The sequence below is a fragment of the Hyla sarda genome, chromosome 6 (assembly GCF_029499605.1).
Source record: "Hyla sarda isolate aHylSar1 chromosome 6, aHylSar1.hap1, whole genome shotgun sequence".
In the NCBI taxonomy this organism is placed as follows: Eukaryota; Metazoa; Chordata; class Amphibia; order Anura; family Hylidae; genus Hyla; species Hyla sarda.
In genome coordinates, this window is record NC_079194.1 from 6,151,478 (window position 1) to 6,167,065 (window position 15,588).

The 15,588-nt window shown below is 43.9% G+C and overlaps 1 protein-coding gene across 5 annotated transcripts in view; it reads left to right on the forward strand.

Moving 5' to 3' along the window:
• ABCA4 (ATP binding cassette subfamily A member 4) overlaps positions 1–15,588 on the forward strand; it is a 319,079-nt gene that overhangs the window by 196,480 nt on the left and 107,011 nt on the right. For 4 of the 5 annotated variants that reach the window (XM_056523115.1, XM_056523117.1, XM_056523118.1 and 1 more), the window contains 5 exons: positions 1,176–1,381; positions 1,632–1,680; positions 9,139–9,350; positions 12,318–12,442; positions 15,104–15,202. In XM_056523115.1, coding sequence (XP_056379090.1) covers positions 1,176–1,381; positions 1,632–1,680; positions 9,139–9,350; positions 12,318–12,442; positions 15,104–15,202 — 691 coding nt within the window. Of the gene's footprint in view, positions 1–1,175; positions 1,382–1,631; positions 1,681–5,139; positions 5,224–9,138; positions 9,351–12,317; positions 12,443–15,103; positions 15,203–15,588 lie in introns of all 5 variants that reach the window. The other variant, XM_056523119.1, reaches the window with a different exon arrangement.

Here is a 15,588-nt window from a genome sequence, read left to right on the forward strand (position 1 = left end):
AGCACAGCACCACCTGAGAAGGAGATATGGGGTCGGGATATGGGGCCGGGATATAGGGCCGGAATATGATGCTGAGATATGGGGACTGGATATGGGGTCGGGATAGGAAGTCGAGATAGGAGGACGGGATATGAGGCTGTGATATGAGGAAGGGATATGGGGTCGGGATATGGGGTCGGCATATGGGGCCGGAATATAGGGCAGGAATATGATGCTGAGATATGGGGACATTATATGGGGTCGGGATAGGAGGACGGGATATAAGGATAGGATATGATGATGAGATATGGGGTCAGGATAGGAGGTCGGGATAGGAGGACGAGATATGAGGTCGGGATATAAGGATGGGATATGATGATGAGATATGGGGTCGGGATATGAGGACGGGATATGAGGGCGGGATATGAGGGCGGGATATGAGGCTGTGATATGAGGATGTGATATGAGGAAGGGATATGGGGTCGGGATATGGGGTCGGCATATGGGGCCGGAATATAGGGCAGGAATATGATGCTGAGATATGGGGACGTTATATGGGGTCGGGATAGGAGGACGGGATATAAGGATAGGATATGATGATGAGATATGGGGTCAGGATAGGAGGTCGGGATAGGAGGACGGGATATGAGGTCGGGATATAAGGATGGGATATGATGATGAGATATGGGGTCGGGATAGGAGGTCGGGATATGAGGACGGGATATGAGGGCGGGATATGAGGGCGGGATATGAGGGCGGGATATGAGGCTGTGATATGAGGATGTGATATGAGGAGGGGACAAGAGCGTCATTGTTGTTTCTTCTCTCCCACAAAATATAAGTAGGAAGACCGGGCAAGTATTCTGCTAGTATAATGAAATAAGTTTTTATTGGAGCCCAGCAGCGCTGGATCGTCTTCTTTTATACATTTCATACTTAGTGCAGGTTTTGGTCTCTTATATGCATATGGCAGCTTTGTGCATGTGTGACTATAAAGTAGGGAAATACATTTCTTATCAATCTTTACAGATCTACAGAACTTTTTGTAACCACCTTCTCTCCCCCTTCATCTTGCCACCTGCCATGTTGGTTGTGATCATGCACTGGCTCCCAGTTCCTTAAAGGCGCAGTGTTGTCCTCTCCGGGTGGGGTATTGCTGGGTGAAGAGATAACCCAAGGTCTGAATCGTCCTACAGGTGATGTGGCCGGGCTGACGGAGCTCATTCATCATCATGTTCCTGAGGCTAAGCTCATAGAAAGCATCGGGCAGGAACTGATCTATCTACTGCCTGGGAAAGACTTCAAGTACCGAGCCTACGCCAGTCTGTTCAGAGAGTTGGAGGAGACCTTGGGGGACCTGGGACTCAGCAGTTTTGGAATCTCAGATACACCGCTGGAAGAGGTAAACCCACGCGCCTGTGACGGACTTCCTGTGTACAGGACACTCTAGCTGGGAATTTAGCCAACTATTTCTCCCTCCCACTACACTTTCTTGACTATAACCCCTCCCACATAGTGCGAGGGAGATAGAGTTGTCTAAATTCCCTGATAGATTGAACATAATCACAAGTAGATTCCATTTATTCTAAATCTACAAAAATCTCTTTGCTCTTCCAAAAATACAAATTAATTTTCTTTATTTCTCCTTATAGATCTTTTTGAAGGTTACCGCCGACTCAGTGACTGGAACAGAGACTCCAGGTATTGGCATCTTCTCTATTACCTGTCAGATGTTGTTGAACACATATGAAGCCATTCTGGAGCTCCTTGTGAATTCTTAGATTATTCTTATGTCATTTCCCTGATCTCCTATATATCAGTGGGTCTTAACGTGTACCTGTTATATCACAGAAAATATAATGCTTCTATTTGTTTCTCACTAGGTCATGCATATTGTTTACATTTCTTTTATATGTGTCTAGCTTCTGTATTCGGCTCACAAATCCCTCTGTTCTGCTACTCACTCATTCTGACATCCACTGCTCAGGAGTGGACCTGTCCGAGGCAAGCACTGAGACTGCTCTCACTTACCATGCATTCACTTTCTCCCTGAGTCTGATGTGCTGGGTCTCTTCATCCAATCACTGCAAGCTGCTCTGTAACCCCCTCTTCCCAGGGTCTCTTCATCCAATCACTGCAGGCTGCTCTGTAACCCCCTCCTCTCTGTTTTCATGCTGCAGTCTGATAGGACAGGAGTGAGCACAGAAAAGTAATCGGCCATTTCGTCTCAACTTACATCTAATATGGCAAAACATCGCACTGTCTGTTCAATGTCTAGAATTTTATTTAATCTAATTTAGTTTTGCACACTAAGGTACTTTAGCCTTAAAAAGTACCTGTCTCCAAATAAACTTTTGTAAACTAACTCCGGCTATGTTCCCTAACTACTCCTAACACCTCTCCCACCCGTAAAAAAAAAAAAAATCAGAGCTTTATAAAGCTGTGTATCTTACTTTTATTCTTGCAATCTCCCAGCAGAAGAAAGTGGGCGTTGCCCAGCAGGCATGACATCACTGAAGCCTGCTGGGGGACAACTACCGCCCTCACGTTGTTGCAACATTGTGATGAATTGAAGACCTCAGGCTCTGTGCAGCTTTCAGTGAGGCTCTGTGCAGCTGTCAGTGAGGCTCTGTTCAGCTGTCAATCAAGCTCAGTGCATAGAGAAACACTTCCTGAGTTTGGACTCCTGCCAGGCTGGGAGGAGACCAAACTCACTGTATTAATTGTGGCAGGGACCAGAATAGAGACACCTAGTGGCCGTTTTTTCTATTACATTTTAAACATATTTATGTTGATAATTTTAAAAGTGAATGGGAAAGTGTCTGCTAATTACACAAGGAACACTATATTAAAAGTTTTATTTAGTGACAGGTATTCTTTAAAGGGTTTTTCTGACTTAAATGATCTCATCCTCTATAAAGGGATGTTCACACGGGTGGGTTACAAGTGGAAAATTCTCAGCAAACCCAATTGAGGTCAATGTAATCTGCTGCAGAAAACCTGCATAGGCTAAAACCTGCAGCGGAAACAGTAAGAGATCACAGGGTGGTCCGAGCACCCCATCCCCCTGATCTCTAGAACAGTGCCCCATTTCATTTGTTTTGAATGGAGCTAGGCTGCTTTCACACTATGAAGTTCACCCGTTAATAAATGTACGTTTGAAAAATAATTATTAACGCCGGTTAAACAACCCCATTCAAGTCAATGGGTTTTTTCGTTTACCCGTTATCACCCGTTATAGCCCGTCATGACTAACTGACATTAGTTGTGACGGGAGAAATAACGGGACATACATTAATTTTTCGTCCGTTACAAGAAACGGGTAAATTAACGGACGTTATTTTTAACATTGAAGTCTATGGCAAACGGATGAGCCTTTATGTCATCCCTTTGCACCCTGTTTTAAAATATCCGTAATTACATCTGAGCATGCTCAGAAGAGGTGACATCAGCAGACTCCTGCAGTGCTGAGGGACTACTACTACTCCCATCATGGAACAGACTTGTTTCCATGATGGGAGTAGTAATTCCCCACTGCAGGAGCCTGCCGGTGGCTGGGGAGGCTACATTAGTGTTTGTACTGCTACCCCCATCATGGAACAGACTCAGAAGTTATTAAGCAGGGGAGCGGGCGGCATGGTCCGCAACCCTGCAATCATGATGTATTTTTTACTTTCATTTTTAAATTCCCCGCTGGGAGCCCTGAATGGCTGGTACTGAGGAACCCTTCAGGGCTCCCTGCGGGGTTTTTAAAATGGTCAATGTGAGGGGACATATGTATATTAAAAGTGTATTGGGGGGGGGGAAAGATATATAGCGCTGCAGGGGGGGGGGCATAGAGCGCTATATATCTAGCCCCCCAGCGCATTTTATAATATTCCTCCCGCCAACACATTCATAAAAATATGACCCCCGCCAGCGCATTAATAAAAATATTACCCCCGCCAGCGCATTTATATATATATATCTATACCCCCTGCCAGCACATAATGTGACCCTGCCGACGCATTTGTCTTCATTTTCCATTGCAGCGCTATATGTAAATGGTATATCTATCAGAACACATCCAGCAGCCGCCGGCCAGATGATCTTGATACATATACTATTCATTCATAGCGCCGGCGGCTGCATATGTGTATAGATGTGGTGGGGGTGCAGACATTTAGCGTTATCTGCCCCCCACAGCGCTTCTATATACATATGCAGCCACCGCGCTATGAATGAATAGTATATACTTGTCACATATAGCACTGCACAAATGCCTGAATGGCTCCTCAGTACCGGCCATTCAGGGCTCCCGGCGGGGAATTTAAAAATGAAAGTAAAAAATAGATTATGTACATCGCAGGGTTGTGGAGCATGCCGCCCGCTCCCCTGCTTAATAACTTCTGATCGGATCAGGTGTCAGAAGTGAGACCCGGTGCGATCAATCCCTCAACCCCTGTACTACAACCCCCATCATGGAACAGACTCTATTCCATGAGGGGGGTAGTAGTACAAACACTAATGTAACCTCCCCAGCCACCAGCAGACTCCTGCAGCCGGGGAACTACTACTCCCATCATTGAAACAAGTCTGTTCCATGATGGGAGTAGTAGCAGTCCTGGCTGTGGGAGTCTGTAGGCAGAGGTGTTAAAACGTCCGTACATGGGGTCCCCATACCTTCCAGAACATAATGATGTCCAGCTGTAGCATCATCTTTGTCCTATCAGACTGCAGCAGGGAGGAGGGGGTTACAGAGAAGCCTGCAGGGATTGGATGAAGAGACACTGCACAGCAGAATCAGGGAGGAGGAGGAGTCGTGCAGAGTGTGGACACGCCCCCACCAGAGCACAGACTGACAAACCAAATGATCAACAGATAAAAGTTATTTGTGAGAGAAATATAGGTGCTAGACACATAAACATTATATGTACATGATCCACTGCAGTGTTTCCCAGCCAGGGTGCCTCCGGCTTTTGCATAACTACAACTCCTAGCATGCCCGGACAGCCAAAGGCTGTCCGGGCATGCTGGGAGTTGTAGTTCTGCAACATCTAGATGCACTCTGGTTGGGAGACACTGTCCCACAGGTTGGAGAGCATTATATGTTTTAGCAGTTTCTCTGTAGTTGATGTATCGCTCTATTCTTTTACTTTCTTCCCCCGATCCTAACCCCAGAGGAATGGATGCTGCAGCAGAGGAAATCCAGGATCAGCCTGGCCGCGGACACCAAGTCAACCGTAGTCAATGTGGATAATAAAGGTGATTCAGGCAGGATAAGATGGTGACGGAGGGAATGTCTGCTCTGGGTCATCCTATAGTTCACTCTGTAGCAGATGTCCGACATTCTCCGCTTCACCCATCTTATCTATGGCCGCCATTACTAGGCTCACCGTAGTTCCTGCTTCTCCTGATGCTGCACGTTGGGCGAGGCATGCCATCTATAGGATTATTGGCCGACCCAAGACTATTAGAGGCAGTTGCTTGCTTAAAGGGGTATTCCAGTAAAAAAACATTTTTTTTTTTCATATCAACTGGCTCCAGAAAATTTAACAGATTTGTAAATTACTTCTATTAAAAAATCTTAATCCTTCCATTAAGTATCAGCTGCTAAAATTGAGTTGTTCTTTTCTGTCTGATAACAGTGCTCTCTGCTGACACCTCTGTCTGTCTCAGGAACTGTCCAGAGCAGGATATTTTTGCTATGGGGATTTGCTTCTACTCTGGACAGTTCCTGAGACAGACAGAGGTGTCAGCAGAGAGCAATGTTGTCAGACTGGAAAGAACAACTCAACTTCAGCAGCTGATAAGTTCTAAAAGGATTAAGATTTTTTAATAGAAGTAATTTACAAATCTGTTTAACTTTCTGGAGCCAATTGATTTGAAAAAAATATATATATGAATATTTTCACTGGAGTACCCCCTTTAGAACCTATCATGCAATGCTTTAGCTCTCCTACGGTAACAAGAGTAACTAAAAGCAGGACAACCTCCAATTATGGAGGACACTCAAGAGTGAGGGTGCAACCTCTTTGGAGACCCACATGCTGCAATGATGGGACATTGAGAACGTAACGTGTGCCATCTGCATCATAAGTTTGGTAACCCCTTGGCGACGTTCTAGCAAGATAAAAACAAAGCGATGGATAGCTAAGCAGCACGATTCTGGGTACAAATCCATCTTTTTTACTTAAACTAAGCCATAAAAGTATATAAATCAATTCCAAATGACATAAAAACACTACAAATCAGGCCTGATGCATTTCGGACTTACGACCTTAATTATAGATAAATTGGGTCGATGATTATGGTTTTAAGACCAAAACGTGTCAGGCCTGATCAAATCCACACAACCAAAGGTGTTAGCCTGAACAAATCCATACGACCCCTTCACGTCTATGATTATGGTCGTAAGACCAAAATGCGTCAGGCCTGATCAAATCCACACAATGCAAGCCTATGGGAGGGGGCCTGAATGCAAGCCTATGGGAGGAGGCCTGAATGCAAGCCTATGGGAGGGGGCGTGACAGCTGTCACGCCCCCTCCCATAGACTTGCATTGAGGGGCGGAGCGTGACGTCACATGGGGGCGGAGGCAGGATGTCACACGCCGCCTGCCCCGTGGTCGCCGGTAATCAGACCGGAGCGATCATGCTCCGGGGACTGATTTTAACTGGGGTGCTGCGTGCAAGATCACAGGGTCCCCCGCGATCAGGCAGCTTATCCCCTATCCTTTGGATAGGGGATAAGATGTCTAAGTGCCGGAGTACCCCTTTAAGGCTGTAAGACCAAAATGCGTCAGGCTTGATGCGTAGTGTTTTTATGTCATGTGGATTTGATTTATATATTTTTATGGCTTAACTTAATAAAAAGATGGATTTTTTCCCCCAAAATCATTCTGCGTAACTATCCTTCACTTCCTTTTGGACATTGATTCCGAATAGCGCTCATGGCCCATACTACACCTGTTTGTAACTTTTTATTGGCAAAATAAAATTGTGCAATAAAAACATTGAAAACAAACAAACAAAACCTACAAGGGCACATTTAATCACCACTGTTTGGGGCCAACGATTATGTCCCATGTGAAGGCATCTTATAGGTCAGGAATATCTGATCAGTGATGGTGAAAGTGCCAGCAAACCCCATCACTCAGCTAATGAAGGGGCACGTACAGCGCCGTACATATAGTTGTGGTTGTGCCTGGTACTGCAGCTCACTGCTCTTCTAAGCTGCAGTACCAGGCACAGCTATAGGTGTATGTATTATACCAATCCTTGAGAAACAATGACAGAGACGCAGTGCCCCAATACATTGTCAGGCGGCCACTGACCAAATATTGCTGCCCTACAGCAAGGATATTAAAGGGGTACTCCGATGAAAACCTTTTTTCTTTTAAATCAACTGGTGGCAGAAAGTTAAACATATTTGTAAATTACTTCTGTTAAAAAATCTTAATCCTTCCTTTACTTATTAGCTGCTGAATACTACAGAGGAAATTCTTTTCTTTTTGGAATGCTCTCTGATGACATCACGAGCACAGTGCTCTCTGCTGACGTTATTATAATAATAACGCTTTATTTATTGTTGTCCTTAGTGGGATTTGAACCCAAGTCCCCAGCACTGCAAGGCAGCAGTGCTAACCACTGAGCCACCATGCTGCCCTTAGCACACATCTGCTATGCACGGTTACTAAAATGGACAGAGATGTCAGCAGAGAGCACTGTGCTCGTGATGTCATCAGTGTTCCAAAAAGAAAGGAATTTCCTCTGTAGCATTCAGCAGCTAATAAGTACTGGAAGGATTAAGATTTTTTAATAGAAGTAATTTACAAATATGTTTAACTTTCTGCCACCAGTTGATTTAAAAGAAAAAAGGTTTTCACCGGAGTACCCCTTTAATGTCCCAAAAAAGTATATTTGGACATCTTTTTCTTGCTTAGATGTATTTTTAGTCATATTTGTAACAGTAAAAAAAATGCATCTGTTTTTCTAAAAAAAAAAAAAATTTAGAAAATGCTAACGGGCCCTTATTTTTTTTATTTTTTTTTTTACTTATGGACGTGAGACGTGAATATGCTTTATTATTTTATTGTCTGTTTTCTCTCACTCAGTTTCATATATCAGGGCCATTATTTTGTCATCTCATTTTACTGTGTGTGAACATAGCCTTAGTGTTATTTCTTCATACGATTACATTTGTTGGTAATAATCTTGCCGTGGGCTCCATAATGCCGCCATTTCAGATATGTCACCGTTATTTGCACAGAACAGACCCACTGTAGGTTAAGGGGCCACATATTTCTTTCTTTACATGGATTTTGGGGGGTATTTATCAAAGGATTTATGTGTTTTTTTGTAACGTAACTTTGGCGCAATACTTTGGCGCAGTGTCTTTTTGCGCCAAAGTTTGGCGCATCTTCTCCACTGTCATTTTTACAACTTTCTCAAAATCACACGGTCCTGTGCGTGATTTTAACTTTACTCAGTAATTCATCATTTGCGCTAATCGATCTTTGGCGCAATTTTGGCGCAAATCCCTTTATTTTTTTCCCCGCAAATCCCCGCCAAGAAATTTTGCACATGGAATACACACTTAGCAATGTCAGAAAATGTAAAGGCGTCAAAATACATTAAAACATTTTTTTTTTGTGAAAGCAGCGACGCCTCCAGGGCTGCGCATTACTATCCTGCGACATAGTTGCCTCTGGGGAACCTTCACCCTCCGTTGAGCCAGCATTGGACATGGCCACACAGGTTCAGGAAAGGTGAGCACTAAAACAGTGGTCTCCAACCTGCGGACCTCCAGATGTTGCAAAACTACAACTCCCAGCATGCCCGGACAGCCGTTGGCTGTCCGGGCATGCTGGGAATTGTAGTTTTGCAACATCTGGAGGTCCGCAGGTCGAAGACCACTGCACTAAAGTAACAAAAAAAACAAAAAACGACCCAAGTAAAATACGCTGACATTTGTGGTGGTAAGTTCTGTGTAAAAGGCGCTGTGAACGGCTGATTTCAACATTTGAGCCAAAATTACTAACAACCTGCACCAAATTATAAATTTGGTGCATGTCCACGAAAACCAAAGTGGAAAAAAAAAAAGGGTAAAAATAAACTGGCAACGGGCAAAATTGATAAATACCCCCCTTTGTCTTTTTCCTCCTAATCGTCCAACCCAGATCAAGAAACCTGTTTGAGAAAAGAGTCTCGGAGAAGTGCGGCCGGAGATGTCGCCCCTGAAGACTGCAAAGACCAACCTGCTCCTACAGAACTGAAAGGCAAAGGATCTGAGCAGCTGAAAGGCAGCGACCTCCTGCACCAGCAGTTCAAGGCCCTTCTTATAAAACGCTTCCAGCACGCTACACGTAGTCAGAAAGACTTCCTCGCCCAGGTAACGTCCCTTCCCTGTAGCTGCCTCCCAATTGTCCCTCCTTCTCCTTTCTTTAATGCAGTAACTGCACCTGTCAATGCTGTATACCTCACAACCACCTCTTATTCCGCTATCGATGTTAAATGACATGTTGTACAGTCAGACATGTTGTGTGTAACCTGAATATTCTGGGGTCTTTTCCTTCTGTCTACTGGTTTTTCTCCATGGTTGTTGATCTGGTTTCTCCCCTTGCCTGTTGATCTTGTTGCTGTTCCTGGTTTCTCTCCATGTTTGTTGATCTTGTTGCTCTTCCTGGTTTCTCTCGATTCTTGTTGATCTTGTTGCTCTTCCTGGTTTCTCTGAATTCTTGTTGATCTTGTTGCTCTTCCTGGTTTCTCTCAATTCTTGTTGATCTTGTTGCTCTTCCTGGTTTCTCTCGATTCTTGTTGATCTTGTTGCTCTTCCTGGTTTCTCTGAATTCTTGTTGATCTTGTTGCTCTTCCTGGTTTCTCTCAATTCTTGTTGATCTTGTTGCTCTTCCTGTTTTCTCTCGATTCTTGTTGATCTTGTTGCTCTTCCTGGTTTCTCTCGATTCTTGTTGATCTTGTTGCTCTTCCTGGTTTCTCTCGATTCTTGTTGATCTTGTTGCTCTTCCTGGTTTCTCTGGATTCTTGTTGATCTTGTTGCTCTTCCTGGTTTCTCTCGATTCTTGTTGATCTTGTTGCTCTTCCTGGTTTCTCTCAATTCTTGTTGATCTTGTTGCTCTTCCTGGTTTCTCTCAATTCTTGTTGATCTTGTTGCTCTTTCTGGTGTGATGTCAAAGATCAGTCATCTGGTAGATTAGGTCCTGCAACTCTGGAAAGATACTGTTGTACTGTAAGCCTCTGTTCACATCTCATGTGCACACACATATATACTGTATGTTCTGGGAAAGCTCCCTGATTTTTTTGGATTCTTCAAATAAAATTGTTTCCGTTTTTTTAGTTTACACACGGGTTGGGTTTAAGTCATTCCCACCTACCATCACAGGTACATCGGCACCCAGACACTTATACCAGAGTGTTCCCCCCACTGTGCAGATCCCCAATTACAAAAGTTGTAGAGACCACAGGAGGACATACAGGGCTCAGCCAGACCACAGAGCTACCATGAACACAGACTTTTTTAGGTGTACTACTACCTCAAGCTGGCGCTACACTACAAGTCCTGTTCTCCATGTGGGCACTACAGTGTATCAGACAAGAAAGTTCACAGAACCATTCACTTAACCACCTTTTGGACCCAAGCCACGGCCATTTATGCCATGTAGTAGAGTCATACATAATACCCAATTGTCAAAACACCCCTCTTTGTATGGTTGTTGATCTTGTTGCTGTCCCTGGTTTCTCTCCATGTTTGTTGAGCTTGTTGCTCTTCCTGGTTTCTCTCGATTCTTGTTGATCTTGTTGCTCTTCCTGGTTTCTCTCCATGTTTTTTGATCTTCTTGCTCTTCCTGGTTTCTCTCAATTCTTGTTGAACTTGTTGCTGTTCCTGGTTTCTCTCAATTCTTGTTGATCTTGTTGCTGTTCCTGGTTTCTCTCCATGTTCGTTGATCTTGTTTCTGTTCCTGGTTTCTCTCCATGTTTGTTGATCTTGTTGCTCTTCCTGGTTTCTCTCAATTCTTGTTGATCTTATTGCTGTTCCTGGGTTCTCTCAATTCTTGTTGATCTTGTTGCTGATCCTGGTTTCTCTCCATGTTTGTTGCTCTTGTTGCTGTTCCTGGTTTCTCTCAATTATTGTTCATCTTGTTGCTCTTCCTGGTTTCTCTCGATTCTTGTTGATCTTGTTGCTGTTCCTGGTTTCTCTCGATTCTTGTTGATCTTGTTGCTCTTCCTGTTTTCTCTCGATTCTTGTTGATCTTGTTGCTGTTCCTGGTTTCTCTCCATGTTTGTTGATCTTGTTTCTGGTTTTTCTCCATGTTTGTTGATCTTGTTGCTCTTCCTGGTTTCTCTCAATTCTTGTTGATCTTGTTGCTGTTCCTGGTTTCTCTCGATTCTTGTTGATCTTGTTGCTGTTCCTGGTTTCTCTCCATGTTTGTTGATCTTGTTGCTGTTCCTGGTTTCTCTTCATGTTTGTTGATCTTGTTGCTCTTCCTGGTTTCTCTCAATTCTTGTTGATCTTGTTGCTGTTCCTGGTTTTGCTCAATTCTTGTTGATCTTGTTGCTGTTCCTGGTTTCTCTCCATTTTTATTGCACTTGTTGCTGTTCCTGGTTTCTCTCAATTATTGTTCATCTTGTTGCTGTTCCTGGTTACTCTCAATTCTTGTTGATCTTGTTGCTCTTTCTGGTGTGATGTCAAAGATGAGTCATCCGGGAGATTGGGCATCCCTGCAGCTCTTCCTCACCTCTTACAGCATGAGGCTCACACAGACACTGAGGGAGATATACGGCTGTTTAAGCCTCTGTTCACATCTCATATGCACACACACTCACTCTATGTCCCGGGAAAGCTCTCCGATTATTTGATTTCTTTAAGTAAGTTTACACATGGGTCGGGTTCAAGTCGTTCGCACCTACCATCACGGGTACACCAGCACCCAGACATTTACACCAGAGTGTACCCCCACAGTGCAGATTACAAAAGTGTCAGAGACCACAGAGGGTTATACAAGGTTCAGCTGGACCACAAAACTACCATCACACATAAACTTTGTTTGGGGTCTACTACCTCCAGCTGGCCCTACACTACAAGTCCTGTCCTCCTTGTGGGCACTACAGGGTACTACACAAAAAAGGTCACATAACCATTCACTCAATCACCATTTGGACCCAACCTACCGGCCATTTATGCTAGAATTATGCCATAATACACAATGTTCTGAACACCCCTTCATCTCTGCATGGTGTTGCGTTAATCGGAATGGATCATGACCTCCATGACTTTCTTCTGTGTTCTGCCCTTATTTCCCATTCTTTATTCTCTTACGCTCTTACCTTTGCTTTCACGCAGATTGTGCTTCCCGCCAGCTTCGTGCTGCTGGCCCTGATCTTTACTCTCATTGTTCCTCCTTTCGGTGAATACCCCAGTCTGACGCTTCATCCTTGGATCTACGGACAGCAGTTTATTTTCTTCAGGTCAGAGGATCCTGTACAGAAATAATGTCCCTATGTCATATCCCAAAACAGTGTTTCCCAACCAGAGCACCTCCAGCTGTTGCAAAAATTCAACTCCCAGCATGCCCAGACAGCCAACGGCTGTCCCGGCATGCTGGAAGTTGTAGTTTTCAACAGCTGGAGGCACATTGATTGATCGGCTCAGCTGACTGGGTCTGGTTTATTTGCAGGAGAGGTTGCAGACATGTGTAGGTTGTGCATGGGCCCCGTGGTGAAGCAATTTAACAAGAGAAACATGTAGGATGAAGCCAAAGGCTGTCCGGACATGCTGGGAGTTGTAGTTCTGCTACAGCTGGAAGCACCCTGGTTGGGAAACACTTTCCCCAAGACCGGCAACAAGGCGTTCAATTGTGTTCTTTAGCAATTTTGTCACTAAGCCGTAGCTGATGGTTTTTTTAGATGACATTTTTACATTGCTGCTCTATGCTTACAGGCAGTTTTCATGGAGTAAAACCTAACCTTAAAGGGGTACTCCGGTGGAAAACTTTTTTTTTTTTAATCATCTGGTGCCAGAAAGTTAAACAGATTTGTAAATTACTTCTATAAAAAAAAATCTTGATCCTTCCAGTACTTATTAGCTGCTGAATACTACATAGGAATTTATTTTCTTATTGGAACACAGTGCTCTATGCTGACATCACGATCACAGTGCTCTCTGCTGACATCACGATCACAGTGCTCTCTGCTGACATCTCTGTCCATTTTAAGAACTGTTCAGTGTAGGAGAAAATCCCCATAGCAAACATATGCTGCTCTGGACAGTTCCTAAAATGGACAGAGATGTCAGCAGAGAGCTATGTGTTCCAAAAAGAAAATAATTTCCTATGTAGTATTCAGCAGCTAATAAGTACTGGAAGGATTAAGATTTTTTTAATAGAAGTAATTTACACATATGCTAGAAAGAACTCCGTCCGGCACCAAGGTATGGGGTAAAAAAGGCTTGTCTTTATTTATTCCACTGCAGGATACATACAGATCAAGATGTCTTTATCTGTATGTATCCTGCAGTGGAATAAATAAAGACAAGCCTTTTTTACCCCATACCTTGGTGCCGGACGGAGTTCTTTCTAGCATAAGGAGTTGCTGGAGGCGGTGCCAGCAGTCCGCTGCACAGGTGTGAGAGGTGTCCGGCGCTGGTGAGAGCGGTATCCATATTCCTTTAATTTACACATATATTTAACTTTCTGGCACCAGTTGATAAAAAAAAAGGATAGGGGATAAGTTATGTCTGAAGGATAGGGGATAAGTTATAGATCGCAGAGGTCCGACCGCTGGGGCCCCCCGCCATCTACTGTATGGAAGCGTCGTGCCATCTCCAGCAGGAAGACGTGGCAGGCACGCCCCCTCCAGCAGACTGCCACGGCCCCGTACAGGAGATCTCGGGGGGTCCCAGAAGTTGGACCCCTCGCAATCTATAACTTATCTCCTATCCTTTGGATAGGGGATAAGTTATATTGCACTACAGTTCTCCTTTAATCCTTTCAGTCCTTATCAGCTGCTGTATGCTCCACAGGAAGTTGTGTAGTTGTTTCCAGTCTGACCACAGTGCTCTTTGCTGACACCTCTGTCCATGTCAGGAATTGTCCAGAGTAGGAGCAAATTTCCATAGCAAACCTCTCCTGCTCCGGACAGTTCCTGACACAGACAGAGGTGTCAGCAGAGAGCACTGTGGTCAGACTGGAAAGAACTGCACAACTTCCTGTGGAGCATACAGCAGCTGATAAGGACTGGAAAGATTGATAATATTAAAGGGGTTATCCAGGAAAAAAAACTTTTTTTTTTATATATCAACTGGCTCCAGAAAGTTAAACATATTTGTAAATTGCTTCTATTAAAAAATCTTAATCCTTTCAGTATTTATGAGCTTCTGAAGTTGAGTTGTTCTTTTCTGTCTAAGTAATCTCTGATGACACGTGTCTCGGGAACCGCCCAGTTTAGAAGAAAATCCCCATAGAAAACCTCTTCTAAACTGGACAGTTCCCGAGACACATGTCATTAGAGAGCACTTACACAGAAAAGAACAACCTAAACTTCAGAAGCTCATAAGTACGGAAAGGATTAAGATTTTTCATTAGAAGTAATTTATAAATCTGTTTAACTTTCTGAAGCCAGTTGATATATAAAAAAAAGTCTTTTCCTGGAATACCCCTTTAAATACAAGCAACTTACAAATCTGTACAACTTTCTGGTACCAGTTGATTAAAAAAAAATAATAATAATTTCTTACGGAGTACCCTTTAAAGGGGTACTCCGGTGAAAACCTTTTTTCTTTTAAATCAACTGGTGGCAGAAAGTTAAACATATTTGTAAATTACTTCTATTAAAAAATAGATCTTAATCCTTCCTGTACTTATTAGCTGCTGAATACTACAGAGGAAATTCTTTTCTTTTTGGAATGCTCTCTGATGTCACGACTCCTCCCATAAACTTACATTGAGGGGGCGGGGTGTGACGTCATGAGGGGCGGGAATATGACATCACGAGCTCCCGGCGCCTGCTCTAAGCATTCTGAACATTTTGTTCCAAACGTTGTGCAGCGGAGTACCCCTTTAATAAATATGTATGAGTATATTCTCAGTATTTGTCTTCATTTATTGATGATTATTTCTTCTATCGCACCAGTAATGAACAGCCGGGCAGCGAGCAGCTGGTGCCGCTATCCAACGCCTTCCTGAACACCCCCGGCTTTGGCACTCGCTGTATGAAGGATCTGCCCCTGGGGTAAGTCATGTGAACTGTTACGAGCAGGGAATATGGATTTACTGAAGAGTTTAGTGCACAAACCAGATACAGGAATCTAGTAGCAGTAAAGGGGGGATCCGACGAGTTTTGTAGACATTTTGTGGTGTCCCAGCACCGGGGGCTGTCCTGTGGGGTGCGGATCTCCTCGGGCATTCCTGCTGCTCCTGTGAGGGGCCCACTGTTCTATTGTTTACTCTGTTTATGCACTTTGCTGTATTTACTGTATTCTTGTATTCTATTGTGGTGAGCTTGTAGGGATAATGGTGAACAGGGGTGTTGCAGAGTGGTAGTGCAGGGTATACGTTTAACCCTTAATTGTCGTGACGCCAGGGTGCGGGCTTCCTCAATGTAATTAGTCCTTCCGC